At 57.0% G+C, this 22,716-nt stretch overlaps 1 protein-coding gene across 1 annotated transcript; it reads left to right on the forward strand.

The window, feature by feature from the left end:
- Positions 1-15,782: 15,782 nt before the first annotated feature.
- Positions 15,783-16,715, forward strand: LOC121484756 (olfactory receptor 13A1-like). The gene has a single exon (XM_041744418.1). It carries the CDS (start codon positions 15,783-15,785, stop codon positions 16,713-16,715), a length of 933 nt encoding a protein of 310 aa, XP_041600352.1.
- Positions 16,716-22,716: the final 6,001 nt, after the last annotated feature.

The raw sequence follows: 22,716 nt of genomic DNA on the forward strand, positions 1-22,716 counted from the left end.
ATCTATAAAAAGCCCACAATAAATATCATCCTCAATGGAGTAATACTGACAGCTTCTCCCTTAAGGTCAGGAACACGACAAGGATGTCCACTCTCGCGACTGTTGTTCACTATGGTAGTGGAAGTCCTACCATCAGCAATCAGACAACAAAAGGAAATAAAAAGCATCCAGATTAGCCAAAAAAAAAAAGTCAAACTTTCACTCTTCACAGATGACATGATACTTTATGTTGGAACCCCAAAAGACTCCACACAAAAATTACTAGAGCTGATACAGGAATTCAGCAAAGTCACAGGATATAAAATCAATGCACAGAAATCAGTGGCATATCTACACATTAACAATGAGGCCAAAGAAAGAGAAATCAAGGAATTGATCCCATTTACAATTGCACCAAAAATCATAAGATACCTAGGAATAAACCTAACTAAAGAGGTAAAGGATCTGTACTCTGAAAACCATAGAACCCTCATGAAAGAAACTGAGGAAGACACAAAGAAATGAAAAAAAAAAATGTTCCCTGCTCGTAACTGAAGAACAAATATTGTGAAGATGTCTATACCACCGAGAACAACCTATACATTCAATACCGTCCCTATCAAAATAACATCCACATTTTTCAGAGTTGAAACAAATAATCCTAAAGTTTGTATGGAACCAGATAGCCAAAGGGATGTTGAAAAAGAAAACCAAAGCTGGAGGCATCACAACTCCAGACTACAGGTTGTATTACAAAGCTGTGATCATCAAGGCAGAGTCCCATCACTGGAGAAGAGAGAAAAGGGCAGAAAGCTACTTGGAGAAATAATGGCTGAAACCATCCCAAATCTTGGAGGGGTATGAACATGCAGAGACACGAAACTCAAAAGATCCCAAACAAGGTCAAACTGAAGATTACCCTCAGACATGTACATCATCAACAATCATCAAAAGCCAAAGACAGAGAGTTTTGAGAGCAGCGAGAGAAAAATGCCTCATCATATACAAGGGCTTCCCCGGCCCTCCTCTGAGGCCATCACTGGATTTTTCAGAAAAAACCTTGCAGGCTTAGAAGGAAGTAGGATGACAGATACAAAGTGCTCAAGAAAAACCTGCAACCAAACACCAACGCTGTCCTTCAGAAGCAAAAGAGAGATAAGACATTCCCAGACAAATAACAGCTGAGGGGGTTCATCACCACTGCATCTCCCTTACAAGAAATGCTACCTGGACTTCAACAAATTTGGATGAAAGGAACTTATTAAAGTTGTGATATCTTATGAAAGTATGAAACTGTTAAAGGTAAATGCATAGTCAAATTCAAAATACGCGTGCCGTAACGGTGGTGCACGTAGTACTTTTAGCTGTAGCGTAAATGTTAAAAGGCAAAAATATTACACACAACTATAGCTATGGTCATTTCTAATGGACACACAACATAAAAAGATGTAAAGTGTGACATCAAAGCACAAATGTGGAGGGAGAAGAGGAAAGGGGGAGTTTTTTAGGCTCTTAAGCTAAGGTGCCATCAGCTCGAAGGAGATTTTTATAACTATAGGATGTTTTATGGCAACCTCTTGGTAAACAAAAAGCAGGAACTGCTAGTAGGTACACAAAAGACAAAGAGAAAGGAATCGAGGCAAACTATGACCAAAAAACTCAACACATCATGAAAGAAGACAGCAAGAGAGCAGAATGGGCCTCGGGAACTGCCAAAAGTGAAATAATATTAGAATAATTGGGGTCCAAGAAGAATAGTAGAGAGAGGGGATGGCTAAGGGTTTCTTTGAACATTATAACAGAGAACTTCTGTTGTGAAAACAACAGAATGGCTGTAGTAATTCCCTACCTTTCAAGAATTACTTTAAATATACATGGATTAGGGATGCCTGGGTGGCCCAGTGTTCAGCGTCTGCCTTCCTCTCAGGGTGTGACCCTGGGGTCCCGGGATCCAGTCCCACATCGGGCTCCCCGCAGGGAGCCTGCTTCTCTCTCTGCCTGGGTCTTTGCCTCTCTCTGTCTGTCATGAATAAATAAATAAAATCTTTTTAAATTTTTAAAAATTAAAAAAACATACATGGATTAAATTCTTGGGCAGCCAGGGTGGCTCAATGTTTTGGCACCAACTTCAGCCCAGGGCATGATCCTGGAGACCCGGGATCAAGTCCCACATCAGGCTCCCTGCATGGAGCCTGCTTCTCCCCCTGTCTGTGTCTCTGCATCTCTCTCTCTCTCTGTGTCTCTCATGAATAAATAAATAAAATCTTAAAAAAAAATTCTCTGGGTTGAGTGGGTAAAAAACAGGATCCAACAATATGCTGCCTAGAAGAGACTCATTTTGACTTAAGGTAGTCATCTGCTGAGAAGCAAAGTCGTGGGAAAAGATATTTTATGCAAGTGGTAACCAAAAGAGCTGAACTGGCTATAGGTAGATTAGACAAAATTCCAAATAGTCTTCCGGTCAAAATCAGTCATAAGAGACAAAGACATCAGTATGTCCTGATAAAGGGGTCGGTTCGTAACACAATACAACAATTTAAAGTATATGCACCCAAGGCTGGAGCATCTAAGTACAGGAAGTGAACGATCACAGAAGTGAAAGGGGAAATGGAACATCACGGGAGGACACTCGAGGACTTCCAACCCGCACTTTCATAAGTGGGGAGACCATCCACACAGATAATCCATTAGGAAACCACAGCAAATAATGGCCTGAAATGCCCAGTGTGTTCCATCCACCGGCAGCAGGATGCACGTTCTTCTCCGGTACGTGCGGGCGTCTCCAGGAGGGATCGTATAGTGTCCTATATTGGGCCACAACATGGGCCTTCGCAGATTTAAGAAGGTTAAGATCATACCAAATATGTTTTCTGAGCATAAATACATGAAATTAGAAGTCAGCAGCAGGAGGAAAGTTGGAAAATCTGAAGCTGTGCGGAGGTTAACTAGCACGCTTCTGAAGAGCCCACAGGTCAGAGGGGAAATCAACCTACGTTGAGCAGCAGGGAAGGAAACATAACACAAGACGGAATCAGACAAGGAGACAAACCATAGGAGGCTGAGTCACAGGACTCAAGCCGAGGGTCGCTGGAGGGGAGGTGCGGGCGAGGGGGCACCTGGGGCCGGGGCGGGATGAGCACTGGGTGCCAAATGCAACCGATGAATCACCAAACCCTACCTCCGAAACACTAATAGAGAACTACACTGAGGCAAGATGAAGCGGAAACACAACATCCAGAGTCATGGTTTGCAGCAGAAGCAATTCTAAGAGACTCTTTTTATTTTTTTTATAAATTTATTTTGTATTGGTGTTCAATTTGCCAACATATAGAATAACAAGAGAGTCCTTTATAGCAATAAAGGCCTACGTGAAAAATGCGCATCTCGGGAAATAGGAAAAGAACAAACTAAGCCCTAAGTTACAGAAGGAAGGAAGTCCTTTGAGCCGAAGAAAATGAAATACGGGCTAGAAACACGATAGAAAAGATCAACGCAAATAAGAGCTGGTTTTTTGAAATGATAAAGAAACGGGACAAAGCCCGAGCTAGACTCACAAAGAATGAAGAGAAGACTCAAGTCAACGAAGGAGACGTTACAGGTGACACCACAGACACAGCGACGGCCCCAAGAGGCTACGACGAGCAATTCCACCCAGCTAGTGGACAACTGGAAGAAATGAGCAGGTTCCCAGAGACACACAAGTGACCAAGGCTGAATAACCCAGAAACAGAAAATCTGAACAGAAAAGTAGGGAGGAAGGACACATCAGAAACCTGGCGACAAAGACAAGCCCGGGGCGCACGGCTCCTACCGAACACGGAGATGGACGCCCTCCTCTCAGGCCCTCCCCAAGAGCCGCAGAGGAGGTCGCTGGCCTGGCCGGCACAGCTCAGTCCCCAAAGCCAGACACGGACACTGCAGGCAAGTGGCCCCGACGAGCACTGCTGAGAACGTTTGGGAAAGGAGCACAGGCCGAGGCGAGGCGGGACGACGCCTGGCACGGGGATGCCCACGCGGGTTCGACTCGATCTACGCGAGCCCACGGGAGCAGGACGGGGGTGAAACCATACGACCATCTGGGAGAAGCAGAATTCAGTGTCCTTCGACCATGACAGTCCGTCCACCATGAGACACAGAAGGAGGGGGCTCAGCACAGGAGCCAGGGCCACCCCCACTGCCACTGACGTCACGCTCATGCTGGAAGCCACCAGCCTTCCTGGGGCCGGGAACGAGGCAAGGACTCCACGCCCAGCACTGCGGCCCCGAGCGCACAGAAGGCCCGGCCGGAGCTCTCAGGCCACCAAGACAAGTAAAAGTCACCCCTTGGGAAAGGAGGAGGGAAGTTGTGCCTGTTTGCAGACGGCGGGATCTTATAGGAAGAGAATGACCATATGGGTGACCTGAAACAACCCCACAAGGTGCATCCTCACTTTTGCAACAACGTGGATGAGCCTGGAGCACATTCTGATCAGTGAAATCCACCACAGAAAAATGGAAAACATGTGGAATCTGAAAAAGAGTTGAACACGTGGACACGGGGTAGAAAGGACCCTGCCTGGAGCTCAGGGTGTGGGGCACGGCGGGAGCCCGGCAGAGGCCACACTGGGCGCTGACGACGCGCTGTCCTCCGTACTTGACATTTGCCAAGACAGTAAATATGAAGCTTTACAGCAGCTGCGAGATGATGGCTGTGTCCTCTGACTTGACTGTGGCGGTCACTGCACAGGGTCCTTGGGCACCGACCGTCACGTCGCGTCCTGTCAAGGACTCGGGTTGATAAGACCCGGTACAGATGCCTTTTCTTTGTCATTCTTACCTACATAAAACCAGGGGGAAGCCGGGCCCATCCCACAGCCCTTATGAGCACTGAGCGGGGGGCTGACCCCTTCTCTGAAACCGGGCAGTGGAGGGTTTGGGTGAGTGAAGCCCAGATTAGGCCCAAACTGGCAAGTGTCCGGCCAGGAACTGAAGACGCCCAGCCCAGATGGGCAGTGTGGACGGGCCTGACAAGACCTGGTGGCCAGCCAGCCGCTGCTCCCTCTGCGAAGGTCCCCGAGGCCTGAAAAGCCACCGGCTGGAAGCACCCCCCTCCCCGTCCAGGAGCAGAGGCTCCTGCAGGCACCAGGCTGCGGAGGGCGGCTGGCCCCAGGTTGGGGGGGGAGGGGGAGGCTGCATGCCCTCAGGTGTGCTGGGCTGCCCGGCGGCACAAAGTCTACACTCGCTCCCTGTGTGAGGCAGTGGCACTGGAGCGCGGGACGCGGAGGGCAATCCCAGTGGCCACTGGCAGGCGGTTGTTAGCTCCTCCAAGCTGCTGGCACTTGGGGATGTCCAGCAACGGCCCAGGGCAACGACCTGCTGGCAGGCGGTGGCCTTGATCTTCTGCACACGTGGATGGGGAAGGAGGACAGCGTGTCCCGTGGTGGAGACGTAGGGTTGGTGCCCATTCTCCCTGCGCTTGTCCTGTTTAAAACAAAGTGTGTTTCCTAATCGTTGCTGATGACTCCCTAGAGCTTTTTCCTTGGGACGGAGCAGGAACCTTCTCCAGAGGACATGGGATTCCAGACCTTCTCATGCGTGTGTGAGCAGTTTCTGCAATTGAATGTGGGACCCACGTTGCGCAAAGGTGAAGATGAGCAGCGCTGCCGGGTGACGCCGGATGATCCGCTTCACTCTGCAGCTGAGGGTCTGAGATCCCATTGCCCATTATGTTTTAGGATGAAAACTCTCTGATTATATTTTTTAAAGGAAAACGTAACAAGGATAGCTCCCCCAGAGCTTCGCCTCGGGCGGAGGGAGCAGGGGCATGTGGGAGAGAAGCACGCCGGCCAGGGCTGGGTCAGGGCTTTGCCCACACGGGCCCGCTGTCCTCCCCGCCGACCCTCAGGCGCGGGCTCCGGCGCTGGGCCAGGCCCGTGTGTCGGGGGCAGGACGGCCCACCACAGGCCCCAATTCAGAGCCAGCGCCCGAGTGCTTTGGCCCATCTGCCTGCAGGAGCAGGGCTCAGCAACAAGGATAATATGTAAAATCCACCTCTCTCTCTCTCTCTTATTTAAAGAATCACAATGTTTGGCTGAAACATCTCAGCATTTCCCAGTGGGCGATCCGGTGGGTCATACTAGAGCCACCTCGCCGGACATGTCCCCGAACGTCAGTGACAGTCGCACCGCCCCTGACTGCTGGGTGGGTGGGGAGACCGATCCCGATGGAGGCCGAGCCCCGTCCAGACAGACGTGTGAACGTCTTTAACTGAAGGGCTGGGGTCTAAGCAGTGACACATCTTCAGGCCGCCGTGTCAGAGCACCCGCCCGCGCCCTCCTGGCCACCAACATCCGCCTGGCCACCAAGGGCGGCTGGAAAGCCCGAGCCCTGCTCCTGCAGGCAGATGGGCCAAAGCACTCGGGCGCTGGCTCTGATTTGGGGCCTGTGGTGGGCCGTCCTGCCCCCGACACACGGGCCTGGCCCAGCGCTGGAGCCCGCGCCTGAGGGTCGGCGGGGAGGACAGCGGGCCCGTGTGGGCAAAGCCCTGCCCCAGCCCTGGCCAGTGCGCTTCTCTCCCACATGCCCCTGCTCCCTCCGCCCGAGGCGAAGCTCTGGGGGAACAAGCAGAGGGTCTCTACCAACTAGAGCTCACGTTGGAAAGGCCGCACACAGGCATTCTGGTGACATGGTTAGTCCGGGGACAGGACCATTCCTCTTCTCTCCCTGATCACATTCGTGAGGTTGGTAAAACCTGCGGAAAGTCGGCCGGGGACCAGGGTGGTGGCCAGGGGCAGCGAGGACAGTGCTGCTGGAGCCCTGAGCTCCCCACGGGACATCACAGCGGGAGGCTGGTCAGCCGTGGAGCACGTGCCTCTCCGACCTGCGAGGGGCTTGCAGGCCGCGCTTCCAGGGCTGAGCTCTGGAGCCAGATTCCGTACACGAAGTGCCCTCCGCTCCGCCAGCCAGGGGAGGCTCCCCACACAGGTGAGGGTCCAGAGCCGCGCGCAGGAGCCCAGGGCGCCCCGAGCACCTCGCACCCCCGGCCCGCGTCCCCTCCCGGGTTTCTGGGCTCCATGCCTCGGGGATTCCCTGGGAAACATCCACGGGGTTTCTTTTCATTATAAAAGTGTATTTTGTGCTAATAACATTGGAAAAGGGAGGACACTTAAAAGGAGAAAATTGAAAAGCAGACTCTTGTGATTCCATCCGAGGAAGCCCGTCCGTGAGCACGCAGGCTGCGGGGAATGCAGAATGACTGTGCACGCGTCACGTAATAAGCCGCCTCTCGTGCAAGCCTTTCCATGTCATTCCGGATTCTTCCAAATCAGTCGATGTTCCAAGGGCTCAGTTTCTTTCCCAGCTCCTGTGCGCAGGTGTCGGGAGTCCACCGCCTCAGGTGGGTGGCGTCCTGTCCCAGGAGTGGTGGCCTTCCTCCCAAGCCCTAGGCGCAAATTCTCAGCAAGTCTCTTGTTCTTTCCCTGCTTCAGAATAAAACATGTGCAAACTTAAGGATTTTTAGAAAACTTTGAATTAAAAAGCACACGATGGGCTCTTTCCACTTCTGTAGTCTTTTTTTTTTTTTTTTAAGGACACTTCTATAGTCTTAAGTAGGTTTTCTCAATAGCCCTCACACAAGAACAATCGTAATCTTCAGAGCAAAATTCTTTGCGTGTCACAGCTCTTTCTAGAACCTGAGACTGGCCTAAATCAGGCAAAACTGGGTAGGAATAGACCTGGAAAGGATGGAGTCAGTGTAAGGATCTGTGTCTAAGCTCAAGTGCGAGGTGACCTCGGGGCACTTACGACGCATCACGGGGCCACAGGCCAGCTGGCCTGAGGGGTCAGAGGACAGAGACTGCGGCTGCCGGGCAGATGGGAATGGACGGTAAATGTCTTGGGAAAAAATAGAGGCGGAGGACACAAGGGCATTCCAGCCACGGGCCGACCTGAATTGTGCCTGGACGGGGCCCTGGACGGAGACAACAGACTGTCAGTGTCTGGAAGGCTCAGGGGGCTGCATGTGAGCTGCTCTCATCATGGGGGGCACAGATGGACTTTGAAATTCGAGTCCACCACATTAGAGAGACTTGGTTTTCCATTAAAACCCAAGAAAGGTCATACCTACGGGATAAGGACTGTGTCACTGGACCAAAGAGTCCCCTTAAGACTAAGATGGGGCGACTGGGTGACGGGCATGGAGGAGGGCACGTAGTGCGATGGGCACCTGAGGAATCACTGAACACTACGTCTGAAACTACGTACTATCTGTGAGCTAATGCAATTTAAATTTTAGAAAGACTAAGATGGCTCAACTACAGATCAAAGCCGCGATGAGGCGTCACCTCACTCCCGTCAGAATGGCTGACACGAAGTGATCATATGCCTTGGTGAGGACGTGGGGAGAGGAAGCCTCAGCCCTGCGGGTGGGAATGCAGACGGAGGCAGCCCCTGTGGAAAGCGTGGAGGCTCCTATTCCATCCAAAATTACAAGAGAATTACCTTATGCCGCAAGCATTGCACTTCTTTTTTTTTTTTTTTTTAAATGTTTATTTATTTATGATAGTCACAGAAAGAGAGAGAGAGAGAGACAGAGACATAGGCAGAGGTAGAAGCAGGCTCCATGCACCGGGAGCCTGACGTGGGACTCGATCCCGGGTCTCCGGGATCGCGCCCTGGGCCAAAGGCAGGCGCTAAACCACTGCACCACCCAGGGATCCCAAGCATTGCACTTCTGCACGTATGCAAAGGGGTTGAATCAGAAGCGCGTAAGGGTCTCTGCAGCCCCACGTCCACCGCAGCACGGCTCTCACACGCGGCAGGACACCGTTCAGCCTAAGGAAGGAGGCCTGACCTTTATGGAACTGGGATGCAGCTTGAGACCGTGGTGCTGACTGACCCCCTTAGACGGAGCAAGATACACGCCGTGTGAGGCTCTTACATGCAGGATCCAAACCAACAAGACCGAAAACTAGGAGAAACAGCAAGGTGATGAAGAACAGACCCTGTGCAGGTGGGTGGGAAATGGGGAGATACTGGTCAAAGGGGAGCAGCTTCCCGTGATAAGATTAACGAGTTGGGGGACCTAACAGCTAATGATCCTGCATCACGCACGTGAATGCTGCTAAGAGCGGATCCTAAGTTCTGACCACAAAGAAGTGGTACGTGTGTCACAGGGAGGTGCCGGCTAACGCTCTGATGCTGTATTTTCACAAAATACAAATTTTTCAACGTGCAGATGTGTCAGATCCATGTTGTACGACTCAACGTACAAATGCTGTATGTTGATTATATCTCAATAAAGCTGGGGGAAAAATGTAAAACAGCAAGGACTGTGGTACACGCACATGTGTACGCAGCGGACTATTCCGTCAGAAGGGAGGACGACTCGCCACCTGCATCGTCGTGGATGGAACCGGAGGGAGTGATGCTCAGAGGAGGGCGAGCGCCATATGCTCCCACTCACATGCGGAATAAAGAAATAGTGAAAGTGGGCAGCCCAGGTGGCGCAGCGGTTTAGCGCCGCCTTCAGCCCAGGGTGTGATCCTGGAGACCCGGGATCGAGTCCCACGTTGGGCTCCCTGCATGGAGCCTGCTTCTCCCTCTGCCTGGGTCTCTGCCGCTCTCTCTGCCTCTGAATAAAATAAATAAATAAATAAATAAAAATTAAAAATTAAAAAAAAAAAGAAATAGTGAAAGTGACCACAAGGGAAGGAGGGAAACAAAAAACAAAAAAATGGGGGGGGAAGGAAAGCGAGTGGGGAAAAGTCAGAGAGGAAGACAAACCATGAGCAACTCTTGACCCTAGGAAACAAACGGAAGGTCGCCGAGGTCGGGGTTGGGGGGATGCGGTAACCAGGTGACGGGCCCTGGGGGGGCGCCAGGTGTGATGCTCTACTATGCTGTCGGCAAATTGAAATTAAATTAAAGATTAATAAAACAATGAGGGAAAAACTAGCGTCAAAACCAAAACAGACCCATCCTGATAAGCTCTGGGTGTTATTCTACATGTTTGCAAATTGAACACCAAAAAAGAAATAAATTTATTTTAAAAAAATAAAAATGAATAATTTCTTAAAAAAAAAAACAAAACAGACCCATCCTGACAAAATAAAGAGTGATTCCCAGGGGATCCCTGGGTGGCGCAGCGGTTTGGCGCCTGCCTTTGGCCCAGGGCGCGATCCTGGAGACTCGGGATCGAATCCCACGTCAGGCTCCCGGTGCGTGGAGCCTGCTTCTCCCTCTGCCTATGTCTCTGCCTCTCTCTCTCTCTCACTGTGTGCCTATCATAAATAAATAAAAAAATTAAAAAAAAAGAGTGATTCCCAACAAACAAAGTGAAGCTTCCAAAAGCTCCCCCCAGTAATTTGACTCTGGTGGAGAAGTCAGCCCTCTTCACAGGAAGGAAACGCACTCAGAGGGCCTGGGGAGCCCCGGTTACGGGGTCTTAGCGTGCCCGGCTCACAAGGTCACACGCGTGGCGAGGACCGTGTGAGCAGAAGACGGGAACAGGGTCACGGAGGCGCGCCCCGAGACGGCCCCGATGCCGGAGTGCCTGAGTCCTCTAGCTCTCAGCCGTGTCCCGTCCACCAACGGCCTCTCGGAGGCAGTCTGCGACCCGTCCTGGTGGTTTGTGTCCGAATTCCCGTGCTCCTCCTTGGGATTCCTACCTCTCCGCTCAGTCGCCGACCTATTAACTGAAGTCGTTTTAAGCTCCTGGTCTGATGCATCCGGCCTCCCTGTGCGCCTGGTTCTGAGGTTCCTTCTGCATCTTCGCTTCGTGCCTCGATGTGCCCGTGATGCCCTCTCCACACCAGCGGCGTCGGATCGGTCAAGGGAACGGCCGCAACGGGTCTTGGCGCTGTGCCGGTGAAACGGAGGAGGGGACGCCGTCTGCCGTCCTGCCAGGGCCCGGGCCTTCAGGAGTCCAGCCCAGGGTAGGGCCCCGGGGACTCTCGGGCTCCTACTGGGTTTGGGATCCGTGGATCCAAGTGTGGGCATCGCAGCTTGCAGTGTCCACCCCTCACAGGTACGGAGTGTCCAGGCGGGAGCGGGCCGCCCTGGGGGCCAGGACCCCGACGAGGGAGCCCGGGGTCGGATCCCACGGGGCCTTCCCTGAGAATGGAGCCAGGGCTGTGTGAGCAGCTTGCGGCTCAATGTGATCCCTGGAGGAAATCGGCACAACTGTGACGGCTTAGCCTCGTGGTCCTGGGAAGGAGTGGACCGGCCGCAGCACCCCCGCGTCCCTGGGGTGCAGGCGGTCGCCTTCCCGCAGCGACAACCAGGAGCATGAGAGACGTGCGGGCTTGCAGCCCCGTGGATGTGAGAGAAAACACCTGGATTCTAGGGGCACGGGAGGGACTCTAACCCGTCGTGGGGCCGTGGGGCAAGCACTATGTCAGAAGGCGACGGGACAGGACGGCCCAGTCCGGGCAGAGGGCAGAGCAGGGGGCGGGGGCTGGAGGGAGGCGCCCCTCAGAGCAGGGCGGGGGACAGGAGTCGCAGGACGGGCGCCTGATCCTGCAGGTTCGAGACCCACCAGCCACGGCGCAGGGATGGGGGGCGGCAAGAGCGGGTGAGGGAGACGCTCAGGCAGGCAGGGGAGATGGAGGCGGGGCGCCCTCGGAAGGGATGGTCTGCAGCGCGGGGGGGGGGGGGGGTCAACACCTCGGGCTCCAGGGGAGATGACGTCCAGGAGACATGGTTTGGCCTTTGTTAGATTTAAACACGTGAACAGTGTGAGGAGGGGTCGGGGGGGGGGGTCCCCAGGGCACAGGTGGGGGGACAGCGCCCGGGGAGCAGGTCTCGGGGAAGGCACCGGTGCAGAGCAGGGCAACAGCCCGGGGGGTCAGGGGTGCAGGCTGTGCACGCTTGTGGGGCATCGGGGGGCCCAGGCCCCAGGCAGACGTCCAGGGGAGCGGAGGCTGCAGGCCGTGAGGACGGGGCAGGCCCTCGGTCTCCCCAGAGCCCGTGCCCCCGCCGCTCTGCCTCCTCCCCGCCCGACCGCGTGCCGCCGCTTCTTAGACCCCGACGATGCCCCAGCCCCAGCAGCAGGTCTGCCCTGCGCCCCCAAACCACTTTTCAGTTCACCCACATGCGTGGACGAGAGAGCCAGGGGTCCCGGCTGCTCCGGGGCCCCGGGCCCTGACACAGCCACACCCGGCCCTCCCTGCACCTGCTCCCTCCCCCATCACGGAGGTCAGCGCCACCTCTGAGAAGCCTCCTGGGCTGTGCCTGCAGGGAAGCGGGGCTGAGTGTGCACGGGGGACTGGGCGTCCTGTGTGGCCTGGAGCAGCGCCAGCCCCTGCCTGCGCCTCTGGCCTCCACCTCCCTGCACAGCCGCTCGGCCCAGGCCACCACGCTCAGGTCCCCAGGCCCAGGGCCTCTGAGGCCCTGCAGGTGACAGGTCTGCAGAGGATCCCATGGGGCTGGCGGCTTGGCTCCGGGCGCACAGCAGGTGGCTCTGCTCAAAACCACGGTGGCGGCTCGACCCTGTCTGCCCGCCTTGTCCTGAGCAGGGACCCGCGGAGCGCCAAGCACCAAGTCCTGCCCGGGGCCTCCCTCGGCTGCCTCAGGACCCCGACCCTGCCTCTAGGGCCCGGAGGAGCTCCAGGCTGCTCAGGGATTTTTTTTTTAAGATTTTATTTATTTATTCATGAGAGACACAGAGAGAGGCAGAGATCCAGGCAGAGGGAGCAGCAGGCTCCACGCAGGGAGCCCAACGCGGGACTCGATCCCGGGACCCCGGGTAACGCCCTGAGCTGAAGGCAGACGCCCAACCGCCGAGCCCCCAGGCGTCCCGCCGTGGGTTCATTCTCCATCCCGGTCTCTCTCCTGCTGTTAAGGAGACACCGTTTACAGAATTAGCACAATTACCATGACTGAGGCCATGAATCGTTGTATCTGTAGGTCATAGATTATTATTGAGCAGTTTGGAATTTTAGGAGGTAAGTGTTGGGCGTCCTCCGTGTTCGCGGGGAGGGCAGGGCGGGGAGGGAGGAGGCCGGGGAGCATGTCCCTGCAGCAGGTGCCGTGCTGTGCACCGTCCCCCAGGTGCCACGGGCCCCTGACGGCCTCCGGGTCTGCGGGCCGCCCGACACCTGTCCCCTCCGGACCCACGGGAGGGAGCCGGACCACAGGGGGCCTGAGGCCGCGCCTTCCCCTGCGGATGACACGGCGTCCGTGCGTCTCGCTGTGAGGTGACCGCGGTGACCCAGGTCCTTGACTCTGCGGTCCCAGCAGGTGCAGGTACCTGGCTGTGCCCTGGCGTCGTGCTCAAGAGGGTCGGGTTCGGTGTGTCTGAACACTACTGACTTCTGCTTTCGGAGGATGTGTGGTTGTTAGAATTTGCCATTTCGTCAAGTTTTTAAACCAACTGCCGAGCACAGTGTCCAGGCTCAGACGGGTCGGGGAAGGAGCAGGGGGTGGGGGCGGGGGTTCCCGGGAGGCTGCCCCTGCTGCTCGCACCGCAGCCCCTCGGCCCCGGCCCCGTGTCCACGGCGCAGCCCAAGCCGGCAGCAGATCAGAAACCGCTGGGCCGTGCAGGGTCCTCCTCCCTGGGGGGGAAGGCTGACGGGCTCCGACCTCGGGTCCCCTTGCCAGGATCACATCCTCAAGATCACCCCCAAGAACGTCCTATTAATGCTGCAGAACTGCACAGAACGGAGCGGTCCACAGGCTACTTCGGGAGCTAGGGGTGCCCCCAGGCTGCTGGGCCTTCCCCCACGGACCCTTCCTGGGGCTGTAAACACGGAAGCGCTGGGGACCAGGCCCACCGCACGTTTCAAGCAGGGATATTTCCCTACAGACCAGGGTGTCCCCGTGAACCTGAGCAAGCTCGGTGCCTTTGCCCGACGAGGTCAGAATTCAGGGACAATACACCCCACTCTGTGTGGGAGACCTTAGGCCGTGCAGACGTCAGGGGCAGGCCACGCGGGGTGGGGGATCTTGGGTCCCGGGGACGTCTGCTTGGCGGCTCGGGGCTGGGGTCACCGGCCGCCCCCACTCCCCAGCGAGCGAGGCCACCACTGGCTCGGCAGCGGCCGCGGTCTCCAGCACAAGTACCTCGCTGCTCGTCGCAGGGGCTGGGACGTGCAGATGCGCGCAGCGTGTCGTGGTCGCCACAGCCTGACCCCAGGTCCGGGACCAAGACTCCGAGGGTCTCTCTCCGCCGGGTGACGGGGTGTCTTTCCGAAATGTCCCCGTTGAGCCTGACGTTCACCCACTTGTCATTTGTAGGCTCATCCGGGGGAAGTTTCTTTCCATCTATTTTCCCACAACCAACGTGACTAAGGAATATAAACTTTCCTGCAACTGCGCCGATTTCTGAAGTCGGCACAGAACCAGCTGAGACTGGGACTCCAGGCAGGGTTGCCACCGAGAGCTGGGAGCTGCCACCCAGGCCTCAGAAGCCTGCCCTGCCCAGACCTGGACGCATCGCCCCCAGGACCAGCAACACGCGTCTCTGGAAAACCCTTCGGCTCTGCTCTCTTCTTGTGTGGCCACCCACGACCGGGAAGCTCCTGGCGGCCCCCAGGACTGAGTGAATCGCTTCGGACCCTGCTCTTCCAGCCCTGACTGTACCCCCAACCTGGACCTCATGCTGCTCCCTCTTGGTGACTTAGGTCCCACCTGACTGCAGAGGTATCTGCCCTGCCCCGTGGCCCCCTGCCTTCCCCTGGCATCATTCCCCGTCCCCCTGTCCAGAGCCAGGGCTCCGTAAGGCTCCAATGTTCCTGAGGAGGAATCTCATGTCTGGGGCAGGTCATCAAGGAGTGTGAAGGGATGGGGGGGGTGTCAGGCAGAGGAAGTGCGATAGGACACTTAGGGGTGCAGGGGAGAGAAGCAGGGGCGATGCTGGCCTGATGGGACATGGTGACACTTGAAGGCCCCCTGGAGACATTGGATATCATCTCTGAGGGCTCCAGCAGGGACATGGCAAGGTCAGACCATCACTGTGGGAGGACAGTGTGCCATGTTGAGGTGTGGGAGGGTTGTCCTTAGTGTAGTGGTGGGAGGATGGAGAGAAGTGGTGGAGGATGGAGGGAGGAGGTGAAGGATGAGGGAGGAGGTGGAGGATGGAAGGAGGAGGTGGAGGATGAGGGTGGAGGTGGAGAATAGAGGGAGTAGGTGGAAGATGAGGCGGGAGGTGGAGGATGGAGGGAGGAGGTGGATGTTGGAGAGAGGAGGCAGAGGGTGAGGGAGGAGATGGAGGATGAGGGGAGGAGGCAGAGGATGGAGGGAGGTGGTGGAGGATGAGGGAGGAGGTGGAGGATGGAGGGAGGAGGTGGAGGATGGAGGCAGGAGGTGGAGGATGGAGGGAGGAGGATGAGGATGAGGGAGGACGTGGAAGATGGAGGGAGGAGGTGGAGGGTGGAGGTGAAGGATGGAGGTACGAGGTGGAGGATGGAAGGAGGAGGTGGATGTTGGAGAGAGGAGGCAGAGGGTGAGGGAGGAGGTGGAGGATGGAAGGAGGATGAGGAGGATGGAGGGAGGAGGTGAAGGATGGAGGTGCGAGGTAGAGGATGGAAGGAGGAGGTGGAGGATGAGGGAGGAGGTGGATGTTGGAGAGAGGAGGCAGAGGGTGAGGGAGGAGGTGGAGGATGGAGGCAGGAGGTGGAGGATGAGGCAGGAGGTGGAGACTGGAGGGAGGTGGTGGAGGATGGAGGGAGGAGGTGGGGGATGGAGCACTCCTGCCCCTTCCTGAGAGGAGCTGGCCGTCGTTGATCGGGGTGGGGGGACCCCGAGGGGCCCCGGCACGGACCGCGGACCGTGAGCTGCGCCCTGTCTTGCAGCCGCAGAGCCGGGAGCCGAGGCCAGTCCGCGCCATGAGCAACCGGACGCTGCTGACAGAGTTCATCCTGCAGGGCTTCTCTGACACGCCGCGGCTGCGCGGCCCCTTCTTCGCGCTCTTCCTCTGCCTCTTCGCGGCGGCGCTGGGCGGCAACCTCCTCATCGTGGCGGCCATCGCCTCCAGCCCGCGGCTCCACACGCCCATGTACTTCTTCCTGGTCAACCTGTCTGTGCTGGACGTCACCTGCGCGTGCACCGTGGTGCCCAAGCTGCTGGACATCCTGCTGGCAGAGAGGAGGAGCATCTCCTACGGGGGCTGCATGGCCCAGATGTACTTCCTGTCGTGGTCGGTGGCGGGCGAGGTGCTGCTCTTCACGGCCATGGCCTACGACCGCTACGTGGCCATCTGCCGGCCGCTGCGCTACGGCTCCCTCATGAGCCCCAGGGTGTGCGCGGCGCTGGCCGGCGCCGTGTGGGGCATCAGCGTGCTGGGCGCCGGGGTCAACACCTGCCTGATGACGCGGCTCAGCTTCTGCGGGCCCAACGTGATCGATCACTTCTTCTGCGAGATCCCCCCCGTGCTGGTGCTCTCCTGCTCCTCCACGCTCGTGAACGACGTCATGGCCGTGATGGCCGACATCTTCTTCGCCATGCTGAACTTCCTGCTCACCGTGGTGTCCTACGGCTTCATCATCTCCACCATCCTGAAGATCCGTACAGCCGAGGGGAAGCAGCGAGCCTTCTCCACTTGCTCCTCCCACCTCACCGCCGTCACCTTGTACTACTCCACCATCATCTACACCTACCTGAGCCCTGGCTCCAGCTACTCCCCAGGGATGGGCAAGGTCATGGCCGTGCTGTACGCCACTGTGAGCCCCACCCTGAACCCTCTCATCTACTCCCTCAAGAACAAGGAGGTCAAGGCAGCCCTCAGGAAGGTCTTGACGCTCGTGGTCAAAAGCCTGTAAACGGGGGGGGCTCTCGGACCAGCGACCCCGTGACATGCACCCCACCCGCTATCAACACCCTCTCTCTGCGCGAGTTGGCGCTGACACCCTCGAGACGGCTTTGCCGGGCAAACACTCCCCTGTGAGTTGCCTACGGCGCCTCGGGTAGCGGTGGCTTGGGCCTCCTGTTACTGACGGGCTGCAGCTCCCGGAACACGACACTCGTTAGTCTACATGGGGCGCGCGGCTCCTTCGCAGATCCCTGGGCTGCACCCCAACTCGGAGTCCCACCCGCGTCTTATTGACCGTCGTGACGTGGGAGCTGACTCAGCCCCGTCACCCATGCCCCCGGGAGGCTCCCCAAGGTTCTGCTCAGGCCACCGGATCTTGGCCTCGAATTGCAGAGGACTCAACTCCTACGACGGCTGATTTCGTTGTGTCGACCCGACTGGGCTCTGGGACACGGGACAGCTGCCCAGACATCACCTCGGGCTGTGTCTGTGAGCGCGTCTCTGGGAGACATGAGCCTCTGAACGGGCGTGAAGATCACAGACCATCCTCACGCACGGGGCGGCATCACCAGGCCCCTGGAGGCCAGGACGGGACAAAAAAGAGAAGGACGGTGTACTTGCTTCTTCGGCTTCCAGACTCAGAATCGTGCTCGCAAACTGCCCCTGATTTGCAGGCCTCTGGACGTGGCCGGAATCACGCCATCAGCTGCTCCGGGTCTGCAGGTGGCAGACGGTGGCCAGTGGGGCTTCTCGTCTTCCACGAACACTCGAGCCAATCCCAATAATAAACCTCCCAATGTAGAGGAGCTAGGGGTGGTGGAAGGGGAGGTGGGCGGGGGGTGGGGGTGACGGGGTGACGGGCACTGAGGGGGGCACTTGACGGGATGAGCACTGGGTGTTATTCTATATGTTGGCAAATTGAACTCCAATAAAAAATAAATTTATTTAAAAAAATAAAGAAAAAATAAACCTCCCAATGTGCCTCTGTGTGTATATGCACCCACTCACCGTACGGTCGGTCGGCACACACGCAGGCCATCACACGTGTATTGTCTATACGCGTGCTACACGTGTGTGCGTGTTGTATACGTGTGTGCGCATGTTATGTAACGTGTGTGCGCGTGTGTATAGATATGAATGCAAATCCTCACGAGTCCAAGAGCGCGTGAGTACCTCCTGCTGGTTCTGTTTCTCCGGAGAACCCACCAAGCCCCCTCCCTTCCCGTGCATGATTCCCCGGATTCCCTGGAGACCACTCAGGGCTCATCTCCCAACTCTGCAGGTGCTCAGTGCTATTTCTGAACTGTCACTGATTTTGCCCCGTAAAGCCGTGAAGTTCCCTCATTTCCCGCATCACCTCAGCGGCTTGGACAGGCGACCAGAGACCGTGATTGCAACTAACCTTGAATTATTTTCCCCACTTCTCCTTCTATGTAAGAGCAGATACTTAGGTCTCATCCCTGCAAAATGTTCCAGGAAGAGTAACAACAGTTCCACAGGTGGTTGGTCCCCCCCGGATCTGCGCTCCCTGCTTACACACACCCCATTTCGACCTCCAGAGGAATCCCCGTTAATTTCTTCTTTTACATTCTTCCAGAAAACTTTTGTTGAGCGTCGCTAAACAAATACTGGATAGCTGTCTGTCACGCCATTTGTAGATTTCTGTAATTTTTTATTGTACAAAGTAATTTTATTCAGTCAGGTATTTATTGATGGAGGTTTGGATTATTTCATTTTTCTGTTATTAAAATACTACACTTGGGGACACCTGGGTGGCTCAGCGGTTTAGCGCCTGCCCTCGGCCCAGGGCGCGATCCTGGAGTTCCGGGATCGAATCCCACGTCGGGCTCCCGGTGCATGGAGCCTGCTTCTCCCTCCTCCTGTGTCTCTGCCTCTCTCTCTCTCTCTCTCTCTCTCTATGTCTATCACGAATAAATGAATAAATCTTAAAAAAAATACTACACTGAATCTTTTTACAAGTACGTGAGCACTGAGTATTTATGCAGAGCACAGTGTGGGGGAGGCGGAATTCATCACGGAAGGGATATTTATGGAAACTGTCAAATTTTGTTTCTTTGTTCACAAAATGCAAATAATGTACAAATGTATTAATTTTCCCGTAGCTTCACCAAAATTTCCAATCCAAAGGAGAAATTTTATTTCACTGTTGACGTAACTTGCACACCCACCACCACCACCCCCCCCCCCCAATGCTGGCAATACCAGGTCTCTCTTGGGAATCGGCTCGTCCTTCCTCAGCTAAGCCGTGTGCCGGCCACCCTCCCGGGGCGAGGACTGCAGGTGCTCAGGAGGGGACGCAGAGGGGCTCCGGGGCCCATGCAGGCCCTGCCAGCCCAAGCGAAGGCCACCAGCTCCGCCCGAAGCACCTACAAGGAGCCTCCTAGAGGCGAACAGATCGGGACCCGCTCGTTTCTGGCCAGAAACGCGACAGAGGCAGGCGGCCTTTTTCTGGAAAAAAGTCAATAGCTTAATATTACAAATAGATATTATTAATAAACTGATTAAAGTGCATGACAACACAAAATCATGCGTCCGGCATCCGTTCGAGATGACAGACAGACAAAAGGGGCAGAACCGAAGCGTGACAGACCAGGGGGCAGGTCGGTGAGCAGACAGAGCAAAACACGCCCAGGACACGGAATCTGTAACCGCATCCAAGCAGCCCGTGGTCCATGCTAAAAAAGTGAGTGTAAGTGAAGACAAAAATGCAGAGGCTTAATTAAAAGCCAAATCGGACGTGTCGACATGGAAAGTGCTGTGCGGCAAGTGGTGGCTCTGCAGACACAGCAGCAGCCGCTCCTCGCGACGGAGGCCAAGCAGAAACCTGGGAAACCAGCGTCTCCGCTGACCCACGAGGGATACTGAGCCGCCTGTCAGCCGGAAGTGGACCACCCAAAAGGGGGTGCAAACAACAACGGAAATGGGTCACAAAAGATTTAGTAGGTCCAGCGATCTCAAGGGTCACCCCGAGCAGCACAAACACACGCTGACTCCGCATCGTGACCACCATCACCCAGTCTGACCCGGAACAGAGACTCTCAAGAGGAGCTGAAGGAGAGGAAGACTCACATATGAGGGAACAGAGATAAAATATTGACTTATCACCAGGAATTGTGTGAGCCGGGGCGCCTGGGGGCGCAGGCGGGGAGCGGCCGGCACGGCATCGGCTCAGGTCGTGATCCCAGGGTCGTGGGATGGACCTTGCACCGCGCTCTGAGCGCAGAGCTGGGTCTCCCTGAGGTTCCCCCTCTGTCCTCCTCCCCCTACGAGGAAGGAGGGAAGGAAGGAAGGAAGGAAGGAAGGAAGGAAGGAAGGAAGGAGAGAGGAGGGAGGGAGGGAGGGAGGGAGGGAGGGAAGGTGTGTGAGCCAGAAGGCTGTGCAATGACAGCTCTATTTTTTTTAATAAATTTATTTTTTATTGGTGTTCAATTTGCCAACATACAGAATAACACCCAGTGCTCATCCCGTCAAGTGCCCCCCTCAGTGCTCCTCACCCAGTCACCCCCACCCCCTGCCCTCCTCCCCTTCCACCACCCCTAGTTCCATCTGCCCTACGACCCAGCAATTGCCCTGCTGGGGATTTACCCCAAAGATACAGATGCAGGGAAACGCCGGGACCCCTGCACCCCGACGACAGCTCTAAAATGCAAAACACTGTGCGTGGAAGCATCTGTGGGCAAGAGCCACAGAGTGTCGTGCCTCAGGCGATTCAGAAGGAGATGAAAGTCTTGTGTGTGGTTCTCTAACAGAGACTTAGGGAAGGAAGAATTCTTTTTTTTTTTTTTAGGAAGGAAGAATTCTGATTTTACAAAACATCTTCCAGGGAGGGGAAAGACTAAAGCAATCCTGACTTACCCGACAAGGCCACCAGGGCCCTGAGTTCTGAGACCCGCGGCAAAGATATTATAAGAAGAGAAAACAGATCAATGATAACGCGCAAACGATGAACACCGCGGCCGCGGAGGCTCAGCCCGAGGGCGAAGGCTGGTTCAACCAATACAGCTCACGTTCCCCCCGGCCACCGACGCGTACGATGATCCTTGGGATGCAGAAAAACCAGCTGACGAAACTCAGCGTGTGCCCAGAACACCTGACGGGCGACCTGCACACCTGATGGGCGACCGGCACACCTGATGGGCGACCGGCACACCGCGCTCTCTGGGGCCCCGCTTCCCGCACAAGCGGCTGCTCGAGGAGAAACGGAGGCTCCGTAAGGCTGGTGGGACCCAGACCCAGCCCCGGGGACGCGGAGGCCGCGGGGCGTCCGAGGTCACCGCAGGGACCCTTTGGCTGGAGCCTCCTTCCAGAGCGCCTGGGGGCTGCGGGGACCAGGGAGGCTCGCCCCCACAGCCCGCTCCGAGCCAACACGTCGTCACCTTTTCCTGAAGGTGACAGAGAAAGGGAGGGACGCGGCGCAAAGGTCACAAGAGGGAAAATCGCGTGACTGTTCACTATTTGGCTCTTGAAGGGTCGGGATGTCACCGGCGGGAGCGCGTCCAGCTGGCTCTGTCTCCTTTGGACCCATCGTCATCGTCCTTGAGCAACCTCTGGCTGGAGGCCACCGGCTTCCTCCCAGGACACGTCCCCCAGGCGCTGCTGTCCCCGGGGTCCCACGGCCGCCCCGTCGCCCACTCCCCGCACACCTGCTGGGCCACGGGCTGGCGGCGGAACGTCCACCCGCTCCTCCCACGTCCCGCTGTCACCGTGGCCTCCTCGGCTGTGTCCTCTGCCCCGTGAGCCGCCCCAGCCGCAGTCCTGAAACCGACAGTGAGTCCGTGTGCTCTGCGGACCTGAGCGCCCCCAGCGCGACCCCGCATCCAGTCCCCGAGGAGCCCGAGGGTCAAGCTCGCCCGGGGGAGCCCCGTCACCCTTCCCGGAGGTCACGGTGATGTCAAGGCCTCCACGCGGCCTGGGCCCCCTGCACCTGTCTGGACACCAGGCTTGTGGACATCATGCCCGGCTGTCACCTGTCGGGTCGGTGACAGCTGGGCATGCCTGCTGGCCATGCTCTTCCCACCTCACTGGCCCACACTGCGCACACGGGGCTCGCCGCCTCTGCAGAGTCGCAGCCCAGGTCCCTGTGGACGCTCGTCCTGCTGCCCAGGGGGGCGTCACGGCTCCCGGGGGATCCAGCACCGGATGCTGGAACTGCCCCAAAGCTGCTGCTGACCAGCTCTTCCATCGCGGTCACAGTCTCCTGCTGACTCCGAGCTCTGGGGATGGGCCACCAGCTGGATCTGTGACGTCCTAGTGTCCCCACCCCCCCACCCGTAGCACCAGCCTGCCTGGGTCAGAGCCCCCTCCTCGGGGCACTGTCCACCCCGTGCTCCCAGCCTGCCTCCATCCCCAGGTCCCACCTGCCCCGGTACTAGCCCCCCCGCCCCCCACTGCGCCCCGACCCTCCCTCTGCCCTGAGCCGTAAATCCTGGCAGCTGCCTGCCTCTGACAGCGTCCCAGCCCCTGGCCGGCCGCTCCACCTCATGCCAATGTCACGGATCCCCAAGGGCCGTGCCGCCCTCGACCCTGCAGAGCAGGTGGCGGCCCTGACGCAGTCCTCGGGCTCCTCCGGGCCCTCCCCGCTGGTCTCACTTCCGAGCATGTCAGGGTGACGGGGCTGGGGCCGGTTCAGGGACCCGCAGTCGTACCTGCCCCACCTTCCAGGGCTCCCCACCCCCCCACTCCATGCTTCTCTGTCACCAACGTTGTGGCCAAGAACTGACACACAACCCAGCGTCACCACCGCCTGACGCGCCGCGTCCTGGACCCCTGACCCCGCAAGGCCCATCCCATGGGTCATCCTGCCCTGCTCCGTCCTACAACAGGCTCCAGCCACTCGCCATCCAGGGACACGCTCACGGCCCCACGGCCCAGTGCCCAGCGGGTCTCCTGTGCTCCACGCATGAAGACCCCCCCTGTGCTCCAGGTGTACCCCGAACTCCTCAGAAACCAGTTAACAGGGGCAGCCCGGGTGGCTCAGGGGTTTGGCGCCG

This window comes from Vulpes lagopus, chromosome 2 (genome assembly GCF_018345385.1).
Source record: "Vulpes lagopus strain Blue_001 chromosome 2, ASM1834538v1, whole genome shotgun sequence".
NCBI classification, from domain to species: domain Eukaryota; kingdom Metazoa; phylum Chordata; class Mammalia; order Carnivora; family Canidae; genus Vulpes; species Vulpes lagopus.